General features: G+C 41.9%; 1 protein-coding gene across 1 annotated transcript; it reads right to left on the bottom strand.

The window, feature by feature from the left end:
- Nucleotides 1-1,486: 1,486 nt before the first annotated feature.
- On the bottom strand, nt 1,487-2,395 carry LOC118974526 (olfactory receptor 4C3). Its single transcript, XM_037027985.1, has one exon. The coding sequence runs from the start codon at nt 2,393-2,395 to the stop codon at nt 1,487-1,489; it is 909 nt and encodes a 302-aa protein (XP_036883880.1).
- Nucleotides 2,396-21,656: the final 19,261 nt, after the last annotated feature.

Below are 21,656 nucleotides of genomic sequence, written 5' to 3'. Positions count from 1 at the left end.
TGAGTACTTAGAGTAGAGAATTGCTTTTTGTCTTAATGTCATTTGCTTTTTTCATCTTGTAAAAAGTGGATATGATGGTGACTTACAGATTATCTATGAAACAAAGGATAAGTTTATTACAAACTATGGGAACCTGCAATCTTAAAGGGGGAAGCCCCAGGAGGGATATGATAAGAGTTGGTAAAACCAGAAAAGGAACGGGATGAACATGGACGGGTGTTTCACATTCCAGGACAGTAGAATCCCTTGGAGTCTGAAATAGAATGAGGGAGAATAAAAGTCCACTTTGCATTATTGGCCCCAAGATAAACCACTCTGTTCTAAGCACAGCATATTTCAAACGTAGTAGAGATAGAAAAGCAAACAAAAGCAATCTCCTTATAAAAGGGTAGGAAAAGGTTGAGGTACATATAATAATATCAAGTAAACATGTTGGGGATATATGTGCCAGAAATCTGACTAAGAACTTTGCATAGATTATGTAATTTAATTCTTACAGTAACACTTTAGGTATTGTTATCTTCATTTATTTTAAAGATGAGCATCAGAGGCTTATAGCGGTTTGGTTATTTACTCAAGGTCATGCCATAAGTAAGCACATGAAGTAAGAACCAAACTCAAGTTGATCTTGCTCCAGAGTCAAGTATGTACCCTCTCTGCTCCAAGGTAGCAGCCATACTGCTGATGTCACACAGGGTGACAAAAAGAAATAGAGGCCAGGCTTAGATGCACACAAACTCCTATATATAGCTAAGCATGAAGTACTTTACCTTACCTTGTATTTTGCTTCACATTATACAACTCAATTATCACACAGATTCAAATGATGTTAACATGGATTGCTATTTAAAGATTTGGATGATAAATCACAAATAACTGATCTTGAGTTTTCATTTAGGCACATCAAAGCTAGATACATGGTTAATTAGTTAACCACATCAGGGGATATTTTTATCATTTCTAAAACCTTTAAGAGGAACCTAATCAACAACAAAAACAAGCAAGCAAAATATAACCAGACACATTAAAATTAAGAACAATCTGACAGAAATCAGAGGGGAGATGAGAGGGGATAATGAGGGGAAAGGGAGAGAGCTTTTCAGGAACAACTATAAAGGACATATGGACAAAACCAAGAGGGGGTGGAAGCAGGGGAGGGAGGTGGGGATGGCTGGGGTAGGGGGGACTACTATGGGGTAAATGCAGACAAGTGTACTTGAGCAACAATAATTTTTAAAAAGTAAAAATAAAACAGGGATAATATTCGTTCATGCCATATGCATTTCATATAGTTGTTTTATAATCAAATTATGCAATTCAAGTGAAAAGACTAAGTAAACCATAAAAGTCTTTGATGATGAATGGATAGAAAAGATAAAGTAAGATGCTATTTGATAACAGAAAAGAAGTTTTTATTTATTCCACTTAACAGCAATACAGTCAGTTTCAATCTCTGCTTTACCAGTCAGTATCCACCTGCAATGTCTTACTGCATGAAGAGCTTTTTCATGGCATTTTTTACCTCTTCATTTCTCAGGGTATAAATGAGTGGATTCAGCATGGGTGTTAGAATACCATAAAATACTGCCATGTTTTTGTCTATAGGTAAAGTAGATGAAGGACGCATGTAAGTAAACACACAGGGCACAAAGAACAGGGCAACAACTGTAAAGTGGGCCCCACAGGTGGAGAGGGCTTTGCGTCTCCCCTCTTCACTGTGGGACCTCAAGGAGTACAGGATGACAATGTACGAGGCAGCCAGAATGAGGAAGTTCAACAGGCAGATCACACCACTGTTGGCAACCACCAGCAGGCCAGTGACATATGTGTTGGCGCAAGCAAGTTCCAGCAAGGGGTACAAGTCACAGACAAAGTGATTAATTATGTTAGGCCCACAGAAGGGCAACTGAAGGACCAGGAGGAGCTGAACAAATGAGTGCAGGAAGCCGCCCAGCCAAGTCATCCCCACCAGCAGGACACAGAGATGCCTGGTCATGACAATCGTGTAGTGCAGGGGCTTGCAGATGGCCATGTAGCGGTCATAGGCCATCACTGTGAGCAGGATGATCTCAACACCTCCCAGAAAATGGGCTCCGAAAAGCTGAGCCATGCAACCCTCATAAGAGATGGTTCTCCCCTCATACAGGGAATCAGCGATGAGCTTAGGGGCCATAGAGGAAGAATAACAGGTGTCAATAAAAGAGAGGTTGGCCAGGAAAAAATACATGGGGGAAGCCAGGGTGGGACTGGAAGTGATGGTGACCACAATGAGCACATTGCCACAAACGGTGACCACATAGATGATCAAAAAGACCACAAAAAGAACTCTCTGAATTTCTGGGTTCTGTGACAGTCCCAGTATGAAAAATTCTGTGATATTGTGTGATGTTTCCATAGTCCAAGGACCCTGAGACAGCAGGTGCAGTATTGCCTATAAAGTCAAGAGAGAAACATAATCATAGCAGAATTCTCAAAGGAAAATGATGTGAGGTTTCTTTTATCTATACCTACTCTCCTTTGCTCCTCTTCACTCCTTCTGTTCCAAAATTCTTGTACCAATTTATTGTGTTAATCACAAAAGGTCCGCATGTCTTCTCACTTGTGCATCACTGGGCACTGCATCTCAAAGTTAGGCACTACATGAAAATAATAACTTAATTATCTAAAGTTTAATTTATTTTGTTGCTACTGAAATTGAACATTTGGCAGACATTGGTTTTCTAATTCAACTGGAGTCCCTGTCTGACCATTTTCATCATGGTTCCACATAGACACAATGGCCCTTGAGAAAATCATGAATATTTCTGGTCTCCTGAAACCTCTGTGTATACAGTCTATACATTAAATCTTTCTTCTTGGACTGTACGGCGAGGCATGCTACACTTTCTGTTGCAGAGGTTTCTGATAGTGACACAAACTGATGGCAAGCAGGATTGGAAGAAACTGGCTAAGTTGCAGCTGGAGACTTCCCAACATCTCCATTTCTCCCTATTTACTCCCCCTCCATGCCCAGGCCATGGGCAAGCTCATGCCTTGGAAGCCAACTTAAATTACTCTTGCCCTTTGCTTTATATGTTTTACTATCTGTGTTTTATTTTCCTCGGATTTGGTACAATTCTTCTGGTTAAAGCTACTGGTCATCCCTCTGCACTTTAGAGAGAGGAGGCAAAGGTTAAAAAAAGAAACTTTGGTGAGCATCAGTGAAAGATTCTCTCAAATGGTTATCTGTGTATTCACTACATAAAGGAAGCTACAGGGGCAAGGAGAACAGATGCCCTGTCTTAACCTACTGTATATTAGAATCTCATATGGCAGAATATTCCTATTCATCCTTTCTTCTCCTAATAACATTAAGGAAATGCCTGTGGCAGTCTTTGTGTTGATTAAACAAAAAACTGTCATCTCACCCACACCAACCTATTATTTTCCTGAAAACACAGACCTTCTTCAGGTAGCTAAGTCTCTCAACTTGCTGAGATCTGATATTCAGTCTGATGAGAACTAAAGGAAAAGCATTAAGAGTCAGAGGAAGAAAGAGACACCTGCAGGAAGATTTCTGTATGATCAGGAAGCTGTCCCCTTTTCTCTCACCGTGCTTTGCTACAAGAAAGCAAATACAGCTTCTGCGAGTGGCAAGTCTGATGGGGACCTTTTCAGAGCAGAACTTTATGGCCCACAGCACAGACAGCAGTAAAAAGAGTGAACGTCTGTGTAGAACATCATCTTTGCCAAGCACTATCATGACTGTCTTACACATGTCAGTTAGTTAAACCCTCACCTCACCCCCACGAGGTGGATTACTGTCTTTATCTTCATGGAACAGAGGAAGAAAGTCAGGCACACATTTAGCAACTTACAGAAGCCTATTCAGCTAATAAGCGACAGGGCTAGCAGGCATGCTAGCTAGAGTCTGTGAGCTTCGCTGTACTACGCTGTCGCTTAAACTCACCTGGGTTAGACTCTGTTCCCTGTCATTTGTTGACTGTATAATCATGGATAACTATCCAAAGACTCAACCTTACTACCTATAAAATGAAGCTGAGAACACTGCTCTACCCTGAGCCTGCAGAGAAAAGTAAATGAAAACAGTGCATGTCAAATGTTAGTGCCCAGCCTGGGTGTGAGAAACATTTCATCAATGGCATCTCTGATATTATCAACAGCAACACCATGGACAACAAATTCTTCATGTGGCTTAAGGAACCAAGGTCCTGAGTGTATGCCCTCAAGACTAAACAGGTATTGATACGGGTATAATTTTATTATAAATATGAAAAATGCCTTCATGCTGTTCCCCATGCAGTATACTAGAGTAGAAATCATAGTAAACAGTTTAGACAAATAATAAATTTAAAAGGCCCCCCAAAAAAGTTAAGCTGGTTTGTTGCTGTGATTTAAATTTGTAAGAGTACAAAATAAATTATGTGTTAAAAACTAGCAAAGAATAAAGTTTCCTATGTGAGTTATCCATGAGAAACAAAATTATTTCATGGAAAGTAATGAGAATATTAGTAAAATTATTCTACTGCATTTTTATTTGAGTTGCATTTTTCTTCCACTTAATTTTTAAATTAGATTATAGAAAACTTACATTGGCTGGATCTGAGGATCTCCTGATTTGGGGTTTTGTTGTTGTTGGGTTTTTTTTTACTCCTAACATCATAAAATGGTGAGGCTGAGAAACTTCTCAACTGATCATCTAGGCTAGCTCCAAGAATAGCATCCTAAATTTTACTGTTTCACAGGACTACAGTCCTCAATGAAGTTCAAATTGTGTTTTACATGAGACAAAGCAGAGCTCAGGCAATTGCTATCAATTACAGAAACTTATCTGAGCTGAAAGTTTGTTAGAACAGTAAGTGAAAACTCAAAAGAGTCATTCGTGTACAAGCAGCTGGGAATTCGTTTCATCATCCATTTCCCTCTTATTTGCTGAAGAACCCTATGACATTTAAAATCATCTTTTCCAATTGTCTCCATTTGGAAGCTGGTGCATTAAAGACTTGGAGAGTTTAGATGCCGCAGGTCCAAAGACACGTAGGCGATTCGTGGCGCAGGTACAGCAGGAACTCTGGCCACTCGTGGCTCCAGGTCACTCGGGTGACCTTTCCAATGTAGTCCCCACCTCCCCTTCTCTACTTCACCTTTGACAGTTCAAAAACATACTGCTGCTACCATCAGGGAGGAAGGTCTCTGAGGGAGTAGCTGGCTTCTTAGCTCGGCATTCGCCTAAGACTGACCAGCACAGTCTCAGAGAAATCTTTCTCCTGCCCCTGAAAAAAGTTATTTATAAGGCGAGAGGGATGACATTGGGATCTCGGGTGTACATGCTTCCTGCCTCTCCAAGGGAGACCAACTCTCCCCTCCCAGGATCGCTGGCTGAAGCAGTGTTAGAACTAGCTTTCGCCTCCTTCACAGGCTGGAACCATGTGGATGGCACTATTTAATTAGTCCCTTTGAACACAATTTTGGTCTCACAAGGAGTGACCTCTATATTCTGCCTCCTAGAAGTGCCCATGGTTCTTCTAGTGTCTAGAGAGATAGTCGTCCACAAACTGGCAGAAAAAAAAGGGAATTATGATATTTCAGAAACTCATATGAGAGGGTCAACATCTCTAGGCAAATTGCTCACTGGACAAAAATAAAAAACAACAGCATTTATGAAGCATTGTTAGTGTTCTAAGTATGGGTCCTAGGCCTTTTCACGTACATCATCTCTTTCGTCTCCCCCATTAAGCTGTGAGAAAAGAATCACTCCCCTTTATCCTCTGTGTGTGGTATGCTGAGAAATCGAGGAGGCTAGAGTCAGAAAGACCACAACTGCGATTGTAATTCCCCCACTTCAATCATTCAATGAGTACTTTTTCAGGCACTTTGCTAAATGCCAGGAATATCACAGTGGCTAAGACAGACAGGATCCCGGGCAGTATGCAGCCAACATTCCAAAAGGGGCAGACCTGCCTCCAAAACAAAGAGGGGGCATAAGAAAAATAATTACAAAGGCAAAAATATGGAATATATGAATATATTTTCATGCTAAGTACTGACAGAGATATATGTGTTTAATATTTCTTCACAAATGCATCAAATTTTTCTCCATAACACTGGTAACCATTTGCATTTTCACTGTGCTTGCCTGTTCAGCATATGTGTACAGTAATTCTCCAACACTGATCCCTCCTATTCTAAGCCTTCTCCAAACCTGTTCCCTGAAACTTCCAGGAAAAGCCACAAAAGAGGGAAGACTTGGTCTGCTCTCAATTTCTTTCACCAACATCAAAAGGCTCATCAACATTGTCCAACAATCTTGCTGTATTTCTTTGATTAACAAATTTTTCCAACTCTCAAGGACCATTTAAAATGTTCTTTACTGAAGAGGCTATTTTTACTCCATTTTATGTTCCTGCCCCCTTTGTCAAATATTAATTGCCCGTAGAGACTTGGGTTTATTTCTGGGCTCTCTGTTCTGTTCCATTGGTCTATGTGCCTGTTTTTATGCCAGTACCAGGCTGTTTTGATTACAGTGGCTTTGTAATACAGTTTGGTATCAGGTATTGTGATCCCTCCTACTTTCCTCTTCTTTCTCAAAATTGCAGCTACTATTCAGGTTGTTTATAGTTCCATATAAATTTTTGAAGTGTTTGTTCTGTTTGTGAATTATGCCATTGGTATTTTAATAGGTGTTGCATTGAATCTGTAAATTACTTTGGGTAGTATGGACATTTTGATTATGTTAATTATATCCTAAGAACCCTGAAACACCAATACAAAAGAATTTATGCACCCCAATGTTCATAGCAGCAACATTTACAATAGCCATGTGCTGCAAGCAACCTAGGTGCCCAGCAATAAATGAATAGGTAAAAAATCTGGGGTACATTTACACAATGGAATTCTATGCAGCGAAAGAAAGAAGGAGCTCCTACCCTTTGTAACAGCATGGATGGAACTGGAAAGCATTGTGCTGAGTGAAATAAGCCAGGCGGTAAAAGATGAATACCATATGATCTCACCTGTAACAGGAACCTAAACAACAAAACAAACAAGCAAGCAAAATATAACCAAAGATACTGAAATAGAGAACAGGCTGACAGGGACCAGAGGGGAGAGGGGAGGAAATTTCAGGGGGAAAGGGGAAGAAGGGTTTGCAGAAACAAGCATAAAGGACACATGGACAAAAACTAAGGAGGGCGGAAATGGGAGGGAGGTGGGGAGCACGGGGCGGGGGGGCAGTGAGCTGGGGTGGGAGTAAAAGACACAAAACTGTACCTGAACAATTAAAATAAATAAATTTAAAAATTAAGAGTAAAAATGAATTAAATAAAAAATAAATGTTTACCACAAAAAAATTTTAAAAAATAAAAATTAAGAAAATAAATAAAATAAAATGTTCTTTACTTTCGTCAAAACTCTATTCTCCAACCTCCAATCTCTACTCTTCAGTTGTTTTTATTTTGTTTCAATTGTAGTTTGTGTACAATATTATTTTCTAGCAGATGTAGAGCATACTGGTTAGACAACCATGTACTTTACGAAGTAGTTCTCCCAATATGTCAAGTACCCACCTGGCACTATACCTAGTTTTTACAATATTATTGACTGTGTTCCCTGTGCTGTACTTTACATCCCCATTACTATTCTGTAACTCTCAATCCCTTCATCTTTTTCACCCAGTTAGCCAACAGCTCTTCCCTCTGGCAGCCATCAGCCTGTCCTCTGTATCTCTGAATGTGTTTCTGTTTTGTTTGTTTATTTTACTCTTTAGACTCCACATATAAGTGAAATTATATGTATTTGTCTTTATCTATCTGACTTACTTTACTTAGCATAATACCCTCTACACCCATCCATGCTGTCACAAATGGTAAGATTCCATTCTTTTTTTTATGGCCAACTAATATACCATTGTATATACCATATTTTGCCTTATATAATGTTCACTTTTTTGCCCAGATATTTGAAAGAAAATGAGGATACACATTATACATGGGCAGTACTAATTCCATATGGGTATCAATGTTTTTAATTTTTTGTTTATGTTTATGCATTAGAAGTGTAACTCTAGAAAGCAGTAACAATATCTGTATGCAGAACACCACCTTGGAATACCATATTCAGCTTTGTTTCTAAATATAAATTTAAAAATAATTGAATTAAAAATTAAAACAAAAGATTTTTTTTCTGAAAGTTTGGGTCCAAAGTGTGGATGCACATTATACATGGAAAAATATGGAATGTTCCACCATTTTTATATCCACTTGTCTATTGATGGATTTTGATTTTAACTCAAAACTTCTGAGTCTTGAACAAACTGTTTCAGAACTACATTGCACTCCAGGCAATCGATCTTGTTGGTTTCAGATTGCAATTTCCAACCCACCTTCTGGGGACTATGATTCCAATGTGAGTTCAATTGTCAAATCCAGTGCTATTCATATCTGTCCCACATGTGTGCCACCCAGTAGCAGCCAGTGGGAGACCTGAGTGGTAGCTCAACCTGTAATGCCATTCTCAAAGACTTGGAGATACTGTTTAGGTTCAGATCCACACACGTGCAGCTCAGAAGCGAGCCCTGGAATTCACACACAACTTTATGGGGCGACTCTCTTGAGTGCCCTCCTCTTCTTTATCTCCCTGAGGCTTTCTGCCTCTAGAAGCTTGGCTTTTGTTGTCTCACTGTGCTGCATACTTCCCACACTGAGTCCGTGTCAGCAGCCAAGATTCAGGGGGACACAGAGAGAATAAAAACAACTGGGATTTCTCCCATGCTCTTGATATCACCAGTCCTCTGGCCAAACAGAAAGGTGCTCCTGCCTGAGAGTGTGAGGCACCTGTCCAGCCACCATCATCGTCACTGTGACAGGATTGTCTGGGACAGGAGAGAACAGAGAGGGGAAATAAAAAGGAAGAGAGCCACACCCTGACCCACTTGTCTGACTAGCAAGACAGGGGATCTCTTCTGCACTTACCTAGTGTGCACTTCCACTTCAGCACAGCATCTGAGTCAGACCAAGTGACACAGAGGGGAAAAGTCAGAAACCAGATATGATCTCCTCCCCCAATATGCCCACTATGGTTTGCTCTTCGAAGTCCTTGGCTGGTTTCTCCATGCATTCTGTCTAGGGTTTGGAGTTGCATCTCTGTGGGAAAGGGTGGTTTATTCTCATTCCACCTTGTCTTGAACAAGGACTCTTCTAGACAGGGTCTACTTTGAAGTTGAGCTAAGATTTGCTCGTAGACCAGCTGTTATATAAGGAGGGGAATAGAGTCAAGTTTGGGGGCTGGTCCAGAAGAAAAGCGAATGGAGAACTGCACTGGAGAATCCTCACTAGGCAAGGAATAGGCATATAACTACATCGCCTCAACTCACTGACACCACAGAACATGGTGGAAGCTGTGCTGACACCTCCTGTCTCTCACACTGCTCAGTGGAACACTGTATGAGGCTTGTGCTGAGGAATGGGTGCGACGAGTTGCATCTAGAGCAAAGAGCTAGACTGTAACCAAAGGAAGGCAAGGAGCAGGTGCACCCTTTTCATCGACCATAGACGACAGGATGTGTAAGCCTCCAGGAATATAAAATGACCCTTTAGAAAAAAGGCTGGATGACACAAAGAATGTGTTTCCACCACAGATAAAACTGTTTTAAAAATGGACGTTACTGGGCTGGAGAAATCCAGATTTGACTAAATCAAGCTCTCTGTGCTCAGGTGAAAATGAGAGTTCATAGTAAAGTGGTGTGTTTCTGCACAGCTGCTTTCACATCCATTATAAAACACACACACCTACAGTGTTGGACCTTTTCCAAACTTCCAGATACATTCATTGTGTACCCCTGTCTAGTTCCGTAACACATAAGGTACTCCAATTGGTACTATTAAAATTGAGCTGCTGCATAAGCTATCTCCCTCAGGCTGAGATGGAGCGATTGCCTTCCTACCAGAGATGCCCAGATAGCAAATGAAGTGGAAAAGCTTTCCTGGGACTCCCATATGCTGACATCAAGAGGGAGGGGAAAAGCAGCACATAAACTTGAATCTGAGTACCACCATCTTTCCACACACCACAGCATGCCAGCACCGAGAGGTGAAATGAGTAAACCCAAGGTACCACAGGTAGAAGATGACTGGATGAGTTTCTGGTCCAGGTGATACCACCTTGGAGTCTGCACTTCTCACTAGGAAGCACAGAAGAAAGGAAGGGAAGTAGGTCAATTTTCAACATTCTCCAAATTACAGATGGCTATAGAAGGACTTGTCTACAATACAACAAATAATATGAATAGGTTAACTTTTGCACTGTTCCTTCTACTTGACCAAAATTGGAGTGCACATTTGGACAAACTGTTCTTGCTAATTGTTTTTTCCATGTTTTCATTTGTATTCCACCCCCGAATTCACTTTCTGCCCCACAGCCTCCTCCTGGCGATTTTTAACTTCACATTCCTAAGTGTGCAGATGAAGGGGTTTAGCACTGAGGTGACGACTATGTGAAATACACCACCTGTTTGTCCTTGAGGAAGATAGAGGAGAGTCAGACACAAAGGAAGGAGGCATGTCCAGCAAACAAGAGGACCACTGTGATGTGAGAGGCACAGGTGGAGAGGGCTTTGTACCTCCCCTCTGCAGAGTGGTTCCCCAAGTGGACCAAGATGATGGTATAGGAGGGCACCAACAGGAGAAAGGAGGAGGCAAAGATTAATAAACTCTTAGGGAACACAATAACCCCCTCCACAGAGGTGTCAGTGCAGGCAAGCCTGAATAAGGGATGGAGGCCACAGAAGTAGTGGCAATCACATTGGCACCACAGAAGGGCAACTAGACAGTGACAAGGATCTAGGCCATGGAGTGAATTATGCCTCTTAGCCCAGAACCAGCCACTGGAAGATGAGACACAGGCCAGTTCCTGAGGGTCATATAGTGAAAGGGTTTGCAGATGGCCACTTAGTGGACATAGGCCATTACCGTCAGCAGGAAGATCTCAGCAACTCAAAAAAAAGTGGAAAGTCTAAACCAAAGAGACCTCCAAGGAGAGAGCTTTAATCTTGGCATCTTGTCTGTGATAAATTTAGGGACAACAGTAGAGGAGTAACTAATCTCCAACAAAGACAGGCAGCTAAGGAAGAGGTGCATGGGGGAACACAGACCCTTACTGATGTTGACTGTCACAATGAGGCCATTTCCAACAACTGTGGCCATGTACTTGGGAAGAAACACCACAAAGCACCTCTGGATCCTGGAAAAGACCTGTGGTAATTCAGCCACACTACTTGTGCTCAGCATAAAAGCCTTTCGGGTGTGCTGGACCTCAGCTACTGAGAGGCCTGCAGTAAACAAACACTGATGTAATACCAATTCAATGCATTTCTAGCAAATTGGACAGTGTAAACCACTTCACGATACATTTACCATTTTATCATTTAGTCAATATGTACTCATTCAATGTTAAATACTAGCAACCCCACAACAGTTTCTATAGTATACAATCAAGGCCCAGAGAAATGGTCAGTGCCCCGGGGTCACATAGAAAGTAGTGATTTCTGGGCCTCAGAACCAGGCTTTCTGACTTCAGGTAGTATTCTTTCTACATGACAACATATTCTGAGTTTGAAGAGCCATTGAAGTTCATAGCGCATATTTTTATTATCAATGCACTTGATAGTTCTCCCTTATTAAGGAATCCTCCTGAGACACTTCAGCTGCTAAATTCCTTGTATCCTTCATTTTGCATCAGGGAATCAATCACCTTCCTGCTGGTCATTCTTCCCTTTCAAAGGGTCTTCTGTGCTGTTTTCTTCACTCCATTATACCAGTCTTCAATCCACTCAGACCAGATTCTCTCACAAGTCTTGCAGGTTCCATAACATGCTTATGTGACAAATGTCCAGATACTCTGGAGAGAATTTAACTTAATAGCTTATCTCCATAATTTCACTATAACTTTCACACATCTGTCCCACTGCTCAAACTGCTGAAAGATCCTGAACTCAAACAGTAGCCCTGTGAGAGCCCTGTCACAGCTGGCCCAGGGAAATGGTAAGAAATGCCTCCTCTCCCGGAGATCACAGGAAGAAGCATGGGAAAGCCTAAGGCAGCATTTGAGTGTGTGGACTCTACATCAGCTAACCTGCTGACTCTGCACCAGAGAATAATGACAGAACGCAGACAGTGGCCAGAGAAAATATAAGGGAGAGCTTCGTTTGCCAATGTGACTGATCTCAGAATGAAGTAATGGAAACTCCATTGCAATTACAGGCTCCCGCTTGGTCATTTCCTATGGTACTTCACAGAACAACAAAATTGTAAAGGACTTTAAGATCACAAATTCTATATTACATACACTTTGTAATTTTTTAATGAATAAATTTCATTGCCCCATCCTCTATTCCAAAAAAAAAATCTCAAACCCAGCTAGCTGCCTTGTTTACAAATGAATGGTAAGGCCCAAAGAGAGCAACTGACCTGCCCAACATCCTAAGTCTGCATAGAAACTTTGCACACTACTTCCAGTCACATGATCTACCATTAGATCAGAAAATCTGGTGTGGCTTCATTCTGCCTCAGAACAAAGAATTATATCAGAAGGCCGTCACATGCATTCTAGTGCCTCCAGTGCAGCATGGAGTTAGCCACTCCACTGGAATAGACCATTACTCAAGATGTGCCACATGGGAAAAGCAGCATGGGATGGAGTGTTGGGAACCACCCTGCCTGGTTTCAGGAGCTGTAAACCCCCCATGGCTAAGGCTGAGTGAGCGACCTTCAGACCATAAGCCACTAAGAAGACAAAGCTAATCTCCTGGCAGGAGCACCACTTCTGCTCCTTTTTCCATAACTGGCCCCCAATGCTTGATCAGTTAGCCAATGACAGGTAAGATTCCCCAAGAGGGGAATGACTTAAGACAGGAATGATCACATGGAGGCCCCAGGGAAGGACTTGGGGGGCTATGGAGAAAGGGGGTGATGGACCTTCACCCCTCAGCTTTGACAAAGCCTGAGTCCTCATTTCTCCTAATTTCTTGACTATCTTGCCTCCTCCTCCTGACTTGAGCCTGAAACAATGACAGAGGGTGGTGCAGCCCTGTGCTGGAAAGGGCTGGCTCCCCAGGTGATCAGGCCTGAGAAAGAATATGTAAAATACTGTGAGATCTGCTTTGCTAAGAATGCTCTCAATTAAATGATAAGGGTCTGAGCAGGAAATGAGTTTGTTTCCCCAAGTTTTGTAGCCCTTTAGCTGATTGACCCTGACTCAGAAGAAGCCCTAATAGTTCTTTGTACACTATCTACTGTTTAATCCTTACTGCCTGACAATGATTAATGAGCTGTACCTGTATTCCTGCACAAATTAAACCCAATAAAAGCCTGTCTAGGCAAGGGTCAGTGCGCTCTCCCCTTCAGAGTGTGGCCAAGCGTCTCTGAGGTGCACCTCCCCCTCGAAGGAGTAGCCATGCCATCCCTTTTCCTCCACAGGACTTGGTAGTCCATGTGAATTTGTCTCATGTCTCATTCATGATGCCTCGGGCACTGCAGGCCGATGCCCGAGTCAACAGAGCACAGGGTTCTTCTCTAGGAATTCTGGTCCCTAGACAAGCAAAGTGCCTTGGCTAATGTTACCCACCTGGCTGATTTTCCATCCGTGGCCCCAAAGGGAGACATCTAGGTCCCACTTATCTAAGCCACTCTGATAGAGGAGCTGAAAAAGTTTCAAGACCTCTAACTCTAACCTTCTCTGTTACATATGAGGTGGGAAAAGGTTGAGCAAAGTTAACTGGAAGAACATTATCACTTCAGTTTAAAATGCTGTCTGAAGGCTTCAGGAGGAAGAGCACTAAACTAGCAATTGCTGTCCTTGTGTGTGATTTTATGTAAGTAATTTAGCCTGTCTCTACTCATGTTTCTCTTCAAACCTGAATAACCACCCATGTTCCCACACTCTTGCAAGAACTTCTAAAAGGTGATTTATTCAATGCAGATTAATTAAGCTGGTGTACAAAAACTTCTGAGAATATTTTTTTCAAGATGTCAATGGCCATTTTATTGCTATTATTCCCATAGTCAAGATCAACATTTGCATTTGTGTTTGTTAGGCATCAGATAAAACAAGAAGTTTTTTCAACACTACCATCCTCACTCAACCCTAAGTACACTTACCCTGATAATTATGCTTATTTCATGGGGTGATCAGTAGACATGAGAAATGAACAATCAATCCAGTAGTTACAAGGGTTTTAGGAGAATGGGCAGGGTCAGAGTGGACAACAGGAAAAGAGAAGAGAATAGAAGACATTACAAGGACACCAAGACATTACAAGGAATAGAAGACATTACAGCCACCTCCGAAAACACTGATACAGAACTCTACAAAGTTCTGTGGGTCCTCCTCCAACCTTCTGAAGCTGGTATTGTTACTGCCTCCATTTGTAAAAAGGGAAATTGGGACCAAATCAGATGAAATGGCCCATGAATGGTTAATTAGGCAGGGCATCTCATCCTGCTCATCTAAATTCCTTTTGCACAAAAGAGCTCCCTCTAGATAAAAACAGTGAAGCAAAGAGGACGAAAGGGGTGGCAGGCCCTGCTCAGCAGCTGAAGGGATCAGTACTGCCCAGTGCAGTGCCAAAGCTCATTCTCCCTGCCTCCACTCTTCATCATCCTGAGCCACCACCAATTCTTGACCTTCAAAAAGACCTCATCTGTACTTCTTGGAGTCCATTCATTCAATCCTTGTCAACAAGTCCTGAAGGGGAAGAGCCCTGGAGGCAGATTTAGGGAACCTGGATTCTAGCCCCTATCCTGTTCTGGATTTATTGTTATGACTTTAAGTAAGTCCTTTAACCTCTCCACCTTTATTAATTCATCTGCCTACTGAGAGAGCAGGAAATGAAGGAGTGAGGGTTAAGTGCCTTGAATATCATAAAAGAGACAGTTAATTTCATCAAGCACTGTGTTAGCCACCATAATGCAACTAGCTAATGATAGTCTCCATGGTATGGGTAAGCTACTTGAGTACTCCATCATTCACAGGCTCTCACATGTTCCCTGAATGAGCCCTTAATTATCATACTATAAGCCTCCTGCACTGTAAATTACATCTTATTTATATTTGTATCCCACTACCTCATTTATTGCAAATGCTCAATAAATAGTTAATGAATGAAGGATTGAAGAAACCTATGCGAGTATTATTATGAAAAGAGCTAGGAGGCCAACTGGAAAGCATTATGCTAAGCAAAGTAAGCCAGGTGGTGAAAGACAAATACCATATGATCTCACCTTCAATAGGAACCTAATCAACAAAAAAAACAAGCTAGCAAAATATAACCAAAGACACTGAAATAGAAAACAGGCTGACAGGGACCAGAGGGGAGAGGGGAGGGAATTTCAGGGGAAAAGGGGAAGGGTTTGCAGGAACAAGGGACACATGGAAAATAACAAGGGGGGGGTGGAAATGGGAGGGAGATGGGGAGGGCTAGGGGGGCTGAGATGGGGTCAAAGGCAGAAAACTGTACTTGAACAACAATTAAAATAAAAATTTTTTTAAAAAGCTATACAGGTTTAGAATAATGGCAGAAGTCTGCTGTTAAGTCCCACTCCCTTTAAAAACACCCCCAAACACATAGTCCTGTCTCCCTTTGCCAAACCAAGCCAGTTTCAGAATATGCCACTCAAAGCTACCATCTTTCAGAAAAGCAGAAGTCTGCCCCTTAGCATTTTCCAATCAGTTCAGCTCCAAGCATTTCTCACAAGTGTGGGTGGTTGGGCAGGTCCCACAACACCATCAGCTCTGCCGCCATCCTCTCCAGGCAGACTTCCAGGCAGATCTCCCAACCTCGAGGCTTTTTCTCTGACCTTAGGCTGCCCTAATTTAAATGCTTTGCTTTAAACTTCCTTTGTAATCTCTTACCTGGCCCTTCCTATGGTGCATTAGTGTTCATCATTTTTGTCAGTTTCCCAGTGTCTTTAACCCCCTTTCAGCTGCCATCTTGAGTCAGGGCAAAACTTCCCAGTGACACACAGGCACCCAGGGCAGGCATCCACTGCCCTGGCTATATCTCAAGTCACTGCACATTCTCACAGTCAGTGCACAATTCTGCAGCTTCCAAAAGTCTTCCCTTCAGGAAGGCACGGCTATTAACTTTCTTTTGCTACGCAGTGTGTCTTAAACACAGTACTATCCACCCTCCCTGCATCCAATCCTGTGGCAGGATTGTGGGGGTGTTGCTCTATTACCAGGAATTTATGCTCTGTACCCCATTACACACACGTTTCAAATGTCAGTTGCAAGCCCAGGTTATCGCCTGTGCACTTCTGACAGGTTGGGAGCTCCAATGACTCCCTCCTTGGGCTCCACCAATTTGCTAATCCCTTTTTTCCTGTTGCAATAGTCTGCTCCTTCCCCCTCCCTTTGTGATGTTTGTTTGCTACACCCTCCTACTTCTCTAGACTCCCATTACTGAGAAACTTCCGAGAGATTAACATTGGACTTGAAAATGCCCAAACACGCAGCATGGCACCATGAAAAGGGCATTGGTCTGGAAACCAAAAGATTTGGATTTTAGCCCCAACTTGGTCACTGGTAACTAAGTGACTTCAAACAACACCCTCTGTCTGTGTGGTGCTCTATTTCCCCATCTCCACAAAATGACAGCTGGACTAGGTGCTGAATTCTAGGCTGGAAAAGTAGAAATACAAAAGTTAGTTTCAGTGATAATGATAATCAATATTTGATGAATTTTTAAATAATAAGAAAGCAGGTGAGTAGTTTTACATCATTACTAGTCCCTCTCCCACTTTGCCTGAGGACTGGGGGCACTGAGGTTTATGTCACCTTTATCATCCTTTACCATGAATTTGTCCTCTCGCCAGTTTTCAGACACATTCTCTGTCTTGAGAGTGAAAGGAGATTTGCAATGCAACTTGGGAACATTTCTACCTTAAAAGATTAAAATGTGAATAAGTCTTTCAAGAGTCTTTCAAGCTGCCTATATCAGGGGATTCACGTATATGCAGTAATGCCTTGCCAGGGGGACCTGGGCTTCAGGGAAAGGGTACCATGGCCATACTTTAGTGACATGCACTCTGGAACTACTAATTTCCAAAAAGTTAGTGTGCTGTCGATGCCCACACAAGGATGGTCCAGGGGAAAAGCTGGGGAACTCAGCAGCCCCCAGCCATGATCTGGGCATTTGTATGCAGGCCTCTAAGTAATAAAATGTGTGGAAACACTCTCTGAGTTTGAACAGCATCACAAGTAGAAGGAACAGTAACCACAGTACAGCATTTGCTCACCTTCATTAAGCAATGCCATGTGCCAGGCCCTGCAGAGAACACTTTAAATGCATCATCTCACTTAACCCACCGCACAGCACTCTGAAGGTGCTCACATGAGTGTTCCTACTTTTCAGTTGAGAAAAAAAATGAGGATTAGGACAAAATGGATGACTTGGCCAAGTTCTCACACCAATAAGGGTTAGAACAAGAAACACCACCCAGTGTACCTGTCTTCCAAGCTGCCTTCTTAGTCATCAAACAACACTCCTGACTAGGGAAGCATGAGTATCTGATCACCCAGGAGGACATGGTCTCAGCAGCTACACTGTGAGCAAGACAATGACTGAAGGAGGATTGTAGTGATGCCATGGGAATCTGAGAAAAAAAATTACATATACAGAGTGGGCAAAAGGAGGTTTACAGTTGTTTGTATGGAAAATAATACAATAATTAATAAATAATAACATGAGAATAAACTGTTTCACATAGTCACAACTGTAACCCTATATATCAACTCATACTTGAGGTTTTTGAAGGCAGGAACCTGAGACCGTTCAGCAGGACTTTCATCTGGGCACTGAGCACAGAACAGAAAGAAAACAAGCAAGCAAGGACATCTGTTTTCTATAAGGGTCCCTGATTGCTACAGGCTTATTCTAGGCAGATAGTTCTCAGAAGACCAAAATTATAAGGGCATTCACCTTAGCGAGCTCCAAGCTCTCTAACTGAGCAGTGGAAGTCAGGGAGTCTGGCTGGAGAACAGAAGGATCTCAGTCAACTTTTAAGCACAGAGAGTTTGGGGGAGCTCATGTGGATTCACCCCAGCCAAAGTCATTGCCAAATGTGAAAACCATAGCACGTTGGAAGCCATAGCACATTCATAGTTCACAAAAGTTCCATCAGTGTGGCTAATTAGACCCCAGAGGCATCACACCCCAATTAAAAGAGTGGGCCACGGAGACACCATACCCTCTTGTCACGTGAACTTAGTACTTCAGACAAACTTTAGAGGACAAAGAAGCTGCTGTGTTTATCCCGGCTTTGGATTTCCGCACTGAATCATCCCAAATTCACTCAGTCAACAATAGTTACTAAGCAGCTACTATGTAAAAGGCATAGTTTTATGCCATCTATTTGGGGAAATAAGCTGACATCAAATATCTTACTTTTTTTTTTTTTGCCTGGCTGGTGTAGCTCAGTGGATTGAGCGCAGGCCTGGGAACCACACGATCGCGGTTCGATTCCGAGTCAGGACACATGCCTGGGTTGCAGGCCAGTTCCCAGCAGGGGACTCACCAGAGGCAACCATACATTGATATTTCTCTCCTTCTCTCCTTCCCTTCCCCTCTAAAGATAAATAAATAAAATCTTTAAAAAAATATGTTACTTTTTTAAGTAGCAAAGACAAGTTTGAACTAAACTAGCACTTCAACTACCACCCTATGTTAACACAGCACTTTGAAAAGTGTTTCCACCTGTGAGGACAGACCGCAAAAGAGGCGATAGGCATAGCAAGGCGCTTAAAAACTCGGGCGAGGAAGTCAGACCAGCTTGGACAAAGCCTAACTTTGCCACCTAGAGGAGGATACACAACCTTTACCAAATGGCTTAACACCTTGGGATACCATTTCCTCATCTGCAATTTTTTTTCTTTCTCAGGTTTAAAGAAATCAATATGCAATTTCACAATAATAGTTGGAAATGTTACTTCCACCACCACCCCCAGCAAGTAAGGGTATGATTAGGTTTTAAAAATCAGTAAAAACAGATCTGAACAACATTATGAACCCCCTTAACCTAACGGATATTTATAAAGCACTGCACTTTAAAACTTAACAACATTCCTTCAAGAGTACATGCTACATTCACCAATTGACCTTATGTTTCGATAAATGTACAAAGAATGACATCATCCATCATGAAATTAAATTAGATTATCAATAACAATAAAATGCCAAGGCAAAACCCCAAATATTCGGAAAATAAACAACACACTTGTAAATAAGGCATTGGTCAAAGAGAAAAATCATTTTTACACATCAGAGCACATTTTAACTGAATAATAATAAAAATACTGAATAATATTTAACTGAATAATAATATATATATAATAATAAAAATAATAAAAATAATAAATGTGAGATTTTATGTGATGCTGCATAAGCATTGCTTAAAGAAACTACAGTTTTAAATTCTCATACTGGAAATCAAGAAAGTTCTAAAATCTACAAACTAAGTTTTCACCTTAAGAGATCAAAAAAAGAGCAAATTTAAATACAAAGGAAGGACACAAGAAAAATAACAGAAATTAATCAATCCCATGGAAAACAAAAACAGAAAAACTGGAACTAAATCCAGGCTTTTATGAGACAACCTTACATTTTAATATCAATGTCAGTTGTGGATCTAAAATTATCAAATTCTACAACTTAGGTGAAAAATGTAAAGTCCTAGAAAAAAATACAACTTACATAACTGACCCAAAATGAAACAGAAAATCTGAACAGCCCTGTATTTGTTAAATAAATGGAATGTATAGTTTACAAATACAACACACACAAAGCCCTCAAGCCAAGATGATTTTGTTGGTTTCATTGAATGCATATAAGAGAAATAACACCAAATTTGCACATTTTCAAAAATGGAAGAGAAGTCAGAACTTCCCAACTTTTTTATAAGACCAGCATAACTGCCACCACACCCTGACCAAAAAACTCTTTAAAAAAAAGAAAACCACAAACACTCTTCATGAACACAGATGCAGAAATCTTTAATAAACATTTAAGTCAAATGCCACAATGTGTACAAAGGATAATGTATATGACCAAGCAGGCCTATCCCAGTAATGCAATGTGGTTTCAACATTGAAAAAACAGATGATTCACGACTGCGGGCGGAGAGTCATCCTGAGCTCCCTCCTCTCATGGACGCACTGAACTGACAGCTGCAATTGGAACACTCTCCTCTGAAAAAGACCTGAAAACTAACCAAGCAGCTCCTTCACATCGGGCAAATGAGAAGAAGGCCACGTGGAAACATACAGAAAAGAGACACAATCACGACATACACCCAACTCCAGTGTGTGGACCCAGACACTTGGTGGGGAACTCACACACCTAGAGCTTCTCCAAGGAGGAGAGGGCTTGCACCCCGCATGGGGCACCCCAACGTTGAAGACCTGCACCTGAGAGAGGAGCCCCCAAAACACCTGCTTTGAAAACCAACCGATCTCGCATCCATGAGACCCAAAGTGCTGAGCAAATTGAGAAACCTCATCCGGAGCTCGCACGCAACACTCACCACCCCAGGTCCTGGTGTTAGAGAGGAGCAGAGACTTGACCTGAAAGAGATTCATTGACTAACATCCAAGCACCTGAGGAGGCGGCAGGGCCTCCTGGGAGCCACTGCAGGTACCCAGGCTGCTGGGGGACCTTCTTACACTCTCCCTCTGTCCCACTCCGCAACATGGGGTTGGGGCCAGGGAGAGTTACACATTTCCAGGGCCCGTGTTACCTGTTCTGTGGCTACCACCCTGGGGACACTGCCTAATGAGATCTTATATTGAATAAAAGATGGATTATCAAGCGACGTTCAGGCACACTAAAGATTTTTAAAGAGCAGTCTATGCGAAAGGAAGATGTGAGTTAGATTCCCTGATGGAGCAAGCGCTGGGAGAGAAAAAGAGCCTGCCTTCCAGAGTTCATGGTGAGATCAAATCCCCTCTCTACCTACCTGCTCTTCGAGTTTAGCCAAAATTATCTGAGTCTTAGCTGCAACCCACATAAAATAGGGGTCATCACCACGTCCCCACTGCCCATATGATATTAATGCCCTGTCTATGACAGCTATGACTGTGCCAGGTCTAACACCGTGAACAATTCACCAGAGTATGTTTTCACACACAAGGAAGCCATCATTTCCAGAAGATACACCATGGTGACCACTTATATTAGTCGTTGCATTGCAACACCTGACTTCTCACACTTTTCCAAGAGAAGCCATATCTCTCTCTGATGTCTCTGCTTCTCAGAAATGCCACTGTGCATGGATGTGGAGCAAAGACAAGAAGCGAGGGACCCATGAAGGAGTTTCTGGCCATGACTTCTCAGACTGGCAAAAAGCCTCAACACCTAGAATTCTCAGAATAATTTAGGAATAATGAAACTTTCACCCAATTCTCTTGGCATTAACCACACCCATGAATGATCAGAGCACAGAACTTCTAGTTCTATGCAAGCCACACATTTTTTTTTGAAATTATGAAAGAAAAACTGGATGTTCCAAGTCTCTAGGCACATGCTGCAGTTGCAATAGAAAAATGCTATAGTTGCATCATCTAAGAGGTGAGGCAATTTCAGATGGGGCTGAGTCCACATTGCATGTTCA

This window comes from Sturnira hondurensis, unplaced genomic scaffold (genome assembly GCF_014824575.4).
Source record: "Sturnira hondurensis isolate 20B ecotype Veracruz unplaced genomic scaffold, ASM1482457v3 Scaffold0019433, whole genome shotgun sequence".
Classification (NCBI taxonomy): domain Eukaryota; kingdom Metazoa; phylum Chordata; class Mammalia; order Chiroptera; family Phyllostomidae; genus Sturnira; species Sturnira hondurensis.
Note: the sequence above shows the minus strand (reverse complement) of the source record. Positions and strands in the feature narration are given on the sequence as shown.